General features: G+C 46.6%; 1 protein-coding gene across 1 annotated transcript in view; it reads right to left on the bottom strand.

Moving 5' to 3' along the window:
- The window catches only part of pou2f2a (POU class 2 homeobox 2a), a 52,187-nt gene that overhangs the window by 517 nt on the left and 42,148 nt on the right, over positions 1-9,522 (bottom strand). Inside the window, exons 3-15 of the mRNA XM_084031637.1 lie at positions 9,269-9,300; positions 8,869-8,925; positions 7,912-8,112; positions 6,690-6,941; positions 6,488-6,602; positions 6,244-6,335; positions 4,975-5,208; positions 4,755-4,896; positions 4,365-4,513; positions 3,671-3,868; positions 3,526-3,574; positions 2,753-2,894; positions 1,877-1,950 (exon numbers count right to left, since the gene is read on the bottom strand). Coding sequence (XP_083887763.1) covers positions 1,877-1,950; positions 2,753-2,894; positions 3,526-3,574; positions 3,671-3,868; positions 4,365-4,513; positions 4,755-4,896; positions 4,975-5,208; positions 6,244-6,335; positions 6,488-6,602; positions 6,690-6,941; positions 7,912-8,112; positions 8,869-8,925; positions 9,269-9,300 — 1,737 coding nt within the window. The remainder of the gene's footprint in view (positions 1-1,876; positions 1,951-2,752; positions 2,895-3,525; positions 3,575-3,670; positions 3,869-4,364; positions 4,514-4,754; positions 4,897-4,974; positions 5,209-6,243; positions 6,336-6,487; positions 6,603-6,689; positions 6,942-7,911; positions 8,113-8,868; positions 8,926-9,268; positions 9,301-9,522) is intronic.

A 9,522-nucleotide genomic window follows, 5' to 3' on the forward strand; every position in this document is an offset into this window, starting at 1 on the left:
GGGGGAGGAGGACGGTGATGGAGGAGGAACAAGGAGACAGGAGGGGGAGTTATAAACACAGTATAGGGAGCAGAGATGGAGAAACGACAGGTGGAGAGATGGATTCATGGATGAGAGAAGAGGAAGATGGAGGAGACAGAAGGAGAAGTCAGTGAACACATCAGTAACTAGAGATAAAGACGATGAGGTTTTCATACGCGCTCTTATCAAGAGAACAAAATAAATGACTGATGGGCTGTCCTGACGATGGTTAAAGGGTCAGTTCACCCAAAGTCAAATCAAAAAACGACATTTTCAAACCAATTCCAGCACGACAAAGTAGTTCCTTTCAAAACTGGAGTTGTGTGGATTAATTGGGACACTAATCTGTGGAAACGTGACGCTTCAATGCAGCGAGTGAACCAGACAGAGAAATCATTTCATATCTCTGGAGAGAGGCACAAGTCTCAGAGACAGAAATCCTGAAATATGTTGCTTTTTGTCGTTTGGGTGAAACTTCACCGTGAATGTTTCTACATTTGGAGGTGATGAAAACTCCTTTAAATAACAAATGAAAGGATGGTGATGCTCACTCCTCCACATGATGATGAAAGGGAGTCGGACCCTCGTGAAAGAGTGAAAATGAACTTCCTGTTGGCTGTCTGCACACCACGAGAGCCAGGCCTCATCGCCACGGAAACAAATCAATAGGATAAGAGTAGACGGCAAATAGAAAAACACGAAGGGAGACTTCCTTTCATATTCTCTCTCTATATATTATTAATTAATCAATAATCTCAACAATTAGTCTGTTTCAACACAAGTTTTTTCCCTTCTGAAAACGTCCAGCTGGCTTCGGTTGCTATGATACGGAATAACAGCTGTAGTAAAAGTGTCGGCAGGTCTTTTTCGGAGCGTTATTATATTATAATGCAATGAGAAATAACACCACGTTTCTATGATCCAGCTACGTGTTGTATTTCTCTGCCGACGGGTCAGAATAACTGGTCCGTCGGATCACAGTTGACAACTGAAGACTTTTGAATTCCAGAGTAATAGTCAACACTTTTATCCGTTACGGCAACATTCAGAGCGCGTGTGGCCCCGCAGGGATTCAGAACCAGAAATCCTTTTCACGTCAACACTTCCATTCCAACCCCGACCTCACTTTCCCTCACAGAGCCTCCTCTTTCTTCTCCCCTTCAGCCTGTAAGTGCATCAGAGCCCGCAGTGCCAGAGCTGCAGTTTCCATAACACACTGTATCCTTCTCATCAGCACACGGCCCGGAGGAAGGCCGAGTCTCAAAGACGGCGGATAGAGAAGGGGAGGAGGGGCTGAACGGGGCGCTACAGGGAGATTGATCACATGAGGGATTCAAAGCTGAGCTCCGCCAACCTTATTTGTGATGCTTAATTGATTTGGCCACAGATCGTCTCTTTGAAAATGGGGAATTTTGAGTGGAAACTAGTTATTCAGCCAACAGGTCTGGATATTGAGACGGAGGGATTGTGCCTGTTCAACTGTTTACTGTAAGCTGACTTGGCCTCCTAAGCTTCGCCATAAGGGGGCTCTTGTCACTTTGTGATAATAGTGGACTATTGTACGAGAGTCAAATTGAATCTTTCACCACACTGAGCGATTCAACAAGTTAGTGGTGAGGAGGAGGAGGAGGAGGAGGAGGAGGAGGAGGAGGGAGCCCGGCTCGCTGTTGGCTGAGGCTGCAAGGAAATTCATTTTGGACAGAATGGATGAAGAGTGAAATGGGAAGGGGTCTTTAGAAATGGAGACTCATGAAGACCCCGGCGGGGCTGCACACACACACACACACACACACACACACACACACACACACACACACACACACACACACACACACATGCAAACACACACACACACCTTGCATGGTAGCCAGGGGGTTGCTGCCAATGAGGGCCTGGTTCATCGCTGTGCTTACTCCCATCATTGTGTTCCTGAAATGTGGATGGACCGCAAAGACACACACACACACACACACACACACACACACACACACACACACACACACACACACACACACACACACACACACACACCAACATTCACACATGTAGAGAAACAGTTGGCAGGTTAAGTGACACGTCGTGTGTTTGACAGTGTAAACTGAGGCAGCAGCAGCGACTCGTATTTTCCGTGCAGCAACGTTCACACATTCTATCTGAGTCACAACGTTCACACATTTTATCTGAGTCACAACGTTCACACTCTTTGTGAGTAAACATGCAGAATTGCAGGCAAACCGGCGCGGCAGCAGCGGTCTGAGCAGCTGGATGTCGTAGACTTCCCTGAAGCACGCAGGCGGTTTCATCAGAAACAACTCAAACACTCCAAAATGTCTTAAAAACCTCTCAAATAAAGATGCTTATAGATATAGATGTTATTAAATCAAAAAGACAAACCTATAAAAGTCTTGTAGCTATATTTGTGCTTTCATACAGAAGAGTTAATGAGACTTTGAGTTTTATCTAGAACTGCAACTAATCATCAATTCATTTATTTTACAAAATGTGAATAAATAACTTCACATTTCTGGCTTTATCTATTTAAAATCAAATATATTTATTTTACATTTTTTTATGATTTAAAAGACGGATAATTGAAATAGTTGTGGACAGATGTTCTGTTAATTTGTTTCCAGTCATCTTGTCAGTGTAATCGTGTTTTTTTGGATCTCGGATGAAAACTGACTGGAGATCAGATAACCACCGAGGTTGAATCAAACACACAAACACTCACCCAGTGTTGAGCCCGTGGGTCCCGAGGCTGGAAGGGGCGGGGCTAGCTGTGCTGGGAGGGGGCGGAGTCACAGAGGAAGAGGTGGAGCCTCCTGCGGCCGAGCTGATGGGAGTCATGGGGCAGGACGCTGAAGAGCTGGCGGCTGAGGGGAAGAGAGGGGGGAGGAGGGGCGTGGATGTCACCGTGGCGATGAGTTACAGCGTTCTTATTTAATATACACTTTGTGACACAGTCCTTCGTCAACAGTCAGGATCCGGAGCTTCTTCAGCGTCTTCTTTAACTCCACTCAACTACGGGCCGGAGAGGGAAGTTTGCCACCGGAAAGCATTAGCCTCGGCTCAATGGGCCAATAAATTTCCAGCTGTGTTTGTTACCTGTCAGGCCATCTGTCATATCGCTGAAGCCTGGGACAGCTCGCACCGGAGCCAAGGTCTATAAATCATGAGGACAAGTCATGACTCATGGAGGTAAACAACTCAAGATGGGACCCGAGCTTCCATGTTGTCGTCAACAAAACACCATGTTTTCTATTTCAATCTTCCCTCTCGCTGAAATCATTTCTTTAAAAGTGATGATTCTTCGGCGTTTCATCAAAGCAGCCAACGGCTCCGACAATATAGAAATATCAACTTCTTCCAAATAACGTCGGGAGCAGTTTAATCTTCCTGTGAGCGACCTCAGGGTTCCAAAAACACAATCGGGAAGCGCCGCTCTAACCTTTAATAATTCATTGGCGAGCCTCTACACGGGCACAAACAGTAATTACAGCTCACCTGTTGTGCTGAGACAGGTGGTGACCTGGGACAGACCCTGACTCGATATCTGGAGAGAGAGAGGGGGAGACGTCAGGAAATACTTCCGTCTGTGAAACAAATTGTGAAATTACACTCAGAAAAGGAGACGCGTGGCGGAGCGTACCATGTGCGGGCTGTAGCAGTGGGCTTTGTGGCTCACAGCGGGGGAGGTCTGGCTGGGCAGGGGGGGCGTGGTGCTGCTGCTGGGGTTGATGCGTTTCTCCTTCTGTCTGCGGTTGCAGAACCAGACGCGGATCACCTCCTTCTCCATGTTGAGCTGCTCCGCCATGAGCAGGATCTCCTCCGAGGTAGGCTTCTGGTTCTGAGGAGGAGAAGGTCAGAGGGCTGAGAGAACGGACGGGTCGACTTCTGTCGCTTCAATCCTTAAATCCAACCTCAGGTACCGCCAACCAAAAGTCATAAAACGCATAATTTCCCTCTGAAACCATCATATGCAGACATTTTATTGTAGTATTTCTACGTTGTTATATTGCTGTTTTTACTTGGGTTAAATATACATATAAATAATTTGGATATATATAAAATATCCAATATTTCTGGACGTCAGAAACGTGAGAAACTTGAAGAAATCCAGGTGTTTGAAGGAGATATTTTAACTAAAATATAAAATAGATATTAACGAGGGAATCACAAGCTGTTAAACTTCCTACTCGCTTATAATACTTCATTAAAACTGCTAGAATGTTATTGAATGCTTTTGTATTTATTTGATAATCATTTCAATTGTGTGTTTGTATGCAAATAACGGTGATCTGATTTCCTATTTTCTCGTTAATAAGTCCTCGGGAGTGTCGTACCATGCAGAAGTTGCGCTCTAAGGCCACTCGCACGTTGGTCTCGATGCTGGTGCGTTTCTTCCTGCGGCGGCCGGACAGACCCTCCATGCCCAGCATGGGGGAGGAGAGGGAGGACGGGCTGGGCAGCATGCTGTCCACCGCCATGTTTTCTGTCAGGGAGGGGGGGAGAAAGGGGGAGACAAGGGAAAAATTAAAAAAGAGACATTTTTCTTGTACATTTTCCACTTAAATCACAGAGAATACAGAGATAATAAAGATAATTTTCTTGTAGATGGATTACATTATCCCCCTCCCCTAAGTCTGTAATATTAGTTACACTAGTCCTAAATGCCATCCAATCATCACACATGTAAAAGCTTGGTTCAGATCCTTAAAGCAGGATGAGCGTACCTGCGTCGCCCAGCCACTTCTCCAGCAGCGGTTTCAGCTTGCACATGTTCTTAAAGCTCAGGTTGAGAGCTTCAAATCGGGAGATGGTGGTCTGGCTGAAGTCGTTGCCGTACAGTTTACCCATCGCCACGCCGACGTCTCCCTAAAACAAACAGACAAAGTGAGAACGGGAGCCGAGACTCGGGCGGCGCCGCTCCTTCCTCTCGTCTCCGTTGGTCACCTGGGTGAATCCCAGCTTGATGCGTCGTTGTTTGAAGGTGCGGGCGAACTGCTCCAGCTCCTCCAGGTCGCTGGGCTCCTCCCCCAGGTGACTCCCCAGGTGACCTCCAGGAGTCACGCCGGGAGTCAACGAGGAAGCCATGGTGCTGCCGGACGCCGAGGTGGCTCCGACGCCGCCGCTGCTGCCGGTGGCGACGATGGAGGAGCCGCCACCGAGCACATCGCTCTTCTCCCTCTGAAACACATCAACAAAACAGCTTAATTCACATGGATTTACATATTATTTTATGTGTGGAGGTAGGTGTCAGGCCTACTCAGCCTAATCGTATGGTATCGTTATAGCTTTATTATTATTTCATTTCTTGTGTTTTGGATTTGATTTATTTGTTTTTATTGTAAATCATTTAGTAATTTTGTTTTTTTAAAGATGCTACATCAACAAAGATATTATTATAACTACTATGGAATTCCACAAAGCTGTAAAGGCAATGAAATAAATGTAAATACATAAAAAAAACAATAATTTGACCCTGAGTGCATTGACAAATTCTACCGATCCGACAGGAATCATGCCCAACGAAAGGAACCTTTTATTCTAAACAGGAGAAAAAATGCGATGAATGTAATATTTGGATGTAGAGTTGAACCCGCGGCCCGCCACGAGGTCAGCTGACGCCAGGAGGACGGGCGGTGGAAGCAGGAATGTGACCCGGCGGGATTCGGGACTATCAACTAATTGAGCAGACACGATGCGTGATATCTGCCGCTGCACGCCTCATCTACATCCGTCGTCTCCGTGCATAACGGAGATGAACAAGCAGGGAACGCCCGCCGTTATGTTTGACATGACTTCATCACGGCTTAATGAAAAATCTATAACGGCTCCTTGGGTGTGTGAGGATGCATTCATGCATGATGTTATAGAACATAAAGGCTGAGGACACAAGGTGAGCCGTGTGAATACATCATCAAGATTCAGGATCCTCATTGGACTCGGAGACGGCGTCCATGATGGAGAGAACATGCACCGGAATACATTTTCTACGCGGCCGCCTCGGCGCTTTGCAGCCGAGATCAGCTGTTTGTTTAAACTGTAAAGAAAACTAAAGGAGAGCACAAGAATGGACGACAGCTGATAGTGGTGAATGTCAGATTAACAGACAGATTCCTCTGGCATGAAAATAAGAGTCCCACTTCTCACATCGTTATGTTCTGTGGTTTCCAAAGGCCTCTCTCTCCTCTTCCTCACACTAAACACACTGTTCTCTACCTGTGCTTGGAGTCCGAGGCGAGGTGGAGATGTCAGGAGTCCCCCTGGGTTTTGCTGAGGTAGCTGGATCAGATTTGGTGTCGAGAGCAAACCTGTGAAAGGAAGAGCAACCAATCAGATCATTTGTTCATTCATCATCAGGATCTTATGGCTCTGAAACGATGTGTGATTAAAATCAAATAAACATGGGGGGAATTCTCGGCGGTGTGACCGTGGCATGGCTGTGTTTAGAAGTTGAGCTCACCCTGCTGGGGCTGCTGTGCCTGTGCTGGCTGAGACAGGAGGAACTGGGCAGGAGACTGGAGAGGATGACCCGGCATCAGAACCAGCTGCTGGAGCTGCAGCAGCTGCTGGATGTCCTGCAGCGGAGACGCGTTTTTAATCCACAGCACAGACAAACGCCAAGCACAGGAAAGTTGCTTTACAAGCTGACTCCTGGTTCATACCTGGGCTGTGAGCTGGATTGGCTGCGACAGGGCCAGCTGTGGAGGCGGGACTTGGACGGTTTGTTCCTGTTTTTGCTGCTGCTGGGATTGTGATTGGTTCTGCTGCTGCTGCTGGTTGGCTTGTTGCTGCGCGGCGGCGTGGGCAGCGTGAGCAGCATGGGCGGCGTTGGACTGCTGAACGGCGGCCGCCAGGAGCTGAGCCTGAGCCTGTTGGAGAAGCAGCTGCTGCTGGGCCGGCAGGAGAGCGGCAAGCTGGTGGAAAGAGCAGGAGGAAGAGGAGGAGGAGGAGGAGGAGGAATGGGGCGATGGCAATGAGGCGAGAACGAAACGAGGACAGCGATGGGAAATGAGATGAAGACGTAAAGGTGTAGAAACGGGATGTGAAGGACGAGTCGAGGCATGACAACGACAGGACGGAGAGGAAGAATGAATTAAGGGAAAAGTGGAGACATAAAGAAAGTCAGACAGAAGAGAGAACAAAGAGCCGCGTCAGCAAAGCATTCCAGGAATCGAGGCGTCGGCGGATCTAGCGGATCTAGCGGACAGTAAAAGCATGCCAGAGCAAGACAAGCAGGAAAGGCCGTCCACTTCACTTAAAGCATCTTTAGCTTCGGTATGTTTCTGTGGCTTCTTGTCCTTCAGGGCAGTTATGAACTCATACTGAATGTTTGTGCACAACAGTTGTCACAACATCACTCTGAACTCAACATTAACAACAAAGAATGATTATCGCAGCGGCTTATTTCACTTCTAAACTAAATAGATGAGGACACACAGCATGGCTCAAGAAAACACTGCAGATTCAGCTTGAAAGTTTTGTTTCACTTGGAATTGACTCAACATTTAGAAGATCAAATAGTCGTGGAATGTAGATTACAACTTTTTAGAAATAATGTTAATAGATTTATTTATTTTTTATATATATATATATATTTATATAAAGTCTAGAAAAGCACCATTGCCAGACGGAGAAAATGAGCTGTTAACATGTCGGCAAGAACATGAAGAAGAGTGACACACCCGGCCAAAGACAGCAACACTACTTGGTTAGGTGTCAGAATAATACATCCTGCAGTATACATATACACATATAAATATAATAATATATAAAGTATTGCATTGTTGGCTACAGACTCTTGGTGTGAACAGCATCGGCCTTTTAAAAATCATTCTCAACACTACAGTATTGACTGTGTGTGTGTGTGTGTGTGTGTTGTCTCACCCCTGCCAGCTGACTGCCAGCCAGCATCATCTGTGTGTGGTGGTGTTGCTGCTGCTGCTGCTGTTGTTGCTGCTGTTGCTGTTGCTGCTGTTGTTGTTGTTGTTGCTGCTGTTGTTGCTGCTGTTGCTGTTGGGAGGGAGTTGCAGGAGGAGCAGGAGGGGCGTGGCTGTGGATCATCTCAGAGCTCTCCTCTCTCTTCCTCTAAAGTGGATCACAAAGACAAACTGTCTGTCAGCGACGGCGATCTGACGTTTCAAACATTTCAGGTCTTAAAAACATAAGAGAGGATGATGCAATGTTTAATATTTATTAACAGAAACCTGACTTTCAGCAGCGTCATAATTAGAGCGCTGCAAAGTGATGAACCAGTGAGGAAACAAGAGTAAGAAAAGAAGGAAAAGTCAAAGACACTTTGTCCGTTTGACTTCCTGAAGTCCGGCCTCCATATCTGCTGCTGCGTACGGCCGACGCTCGCCACTCCCCCGTCCAGAAGGTCGAGTCAATCCACCTCCATTTCATGGAGTCAGAACCCTGCTAAATCTGCTGACCTCTGACCTCCAGCTGTCAGTCATTACCCATCAGTCACCGCTGCACTGTGCTGCGTCTCCACCTGTCTATCACTCACTGTCACCCCGTCTCTCTGCCGTCTCCCTCAGACGGAGCTCTCCGTGGCTCGGGAACGGAGTCTCACCTTGACCACGGTCCCTGAACGCACCACGGACGCATCCATGCCCACACTTACACATACATGTTGAAGCCACACCGACGTATTGTAGGTATATATGTGTAAATCATGATTCAAATGAGGTGTTTTCCTTTAAATGCGTACAAAATAATTATTATAATTTAAGTTGAATTCCTTCAGAAGTGTTCTTTATAAGAATGAATGACTCGGCGTTTACACACACGGATACAGATTTGACCAAAACAACAGAAACAGACGTCAGTGTGAGTCACCTTGCTGCCAGCCGGCGTGGGAGAGACGCTGAAGGGGCTTGTTTTCATCGGCTGGACCTGCAGCACACATAAAAGGAAGCACGTTCACACCGCTGACATCACCGTCGGAGGACCGGACTGCCCCGGGATCTGTGTGTACACAGTCCCTCTCACCCCCATGTGGACTGTGGGGGGGGGGAGGAACGGGCTGACACAGCATTTATCCACATGAAACTAATACAACTGTGGAGTTCATTTGGCTTTGCTTTGTTTGGAGAAGAGCTCCGTCAGATAAGACAGATTTAAATACAGAGGCTCACAATCATGTAGCAGAATTTATGGAAGCAAAGTGTTTTTATTCATATTGACTGCAGCTAAATAAATATGATTATTATTATTAGAGAATAAGTAAAAAACCAACCTGGTCATCATCGGGGCTGTTTCTGTCAGAGTCTGAAACACAGAGGTAGAGAGAGTATTACAGTGTGTGTGTGTGTGTGTGTGTGTGTGTGTGTGTGTTCGTTCACTGGGTTTAAAAAAAAAAACATTTCAGTGACACCCAGACAGATTACATAATGAAGGTTTTTGTCACGTAATTGAAATATGAGGATGTGTAAATAAAATGTCACTATTATGATTCACATCATGTCATGTGTGTGTGTGTGTGTGTGTGTG

Source organism: Eutrigla gurnardus (assembly GCF_963514095.1).
Source record: "Eutrigla gurnardus genome assembly, chromosome: 17".
Taxonomy (NCBI): Eukaryota; Metazoa; Chordata; class Actinopteri; order Perciformes; family Triglidae; genus Eutrigla; species Eutrigla gurnardus.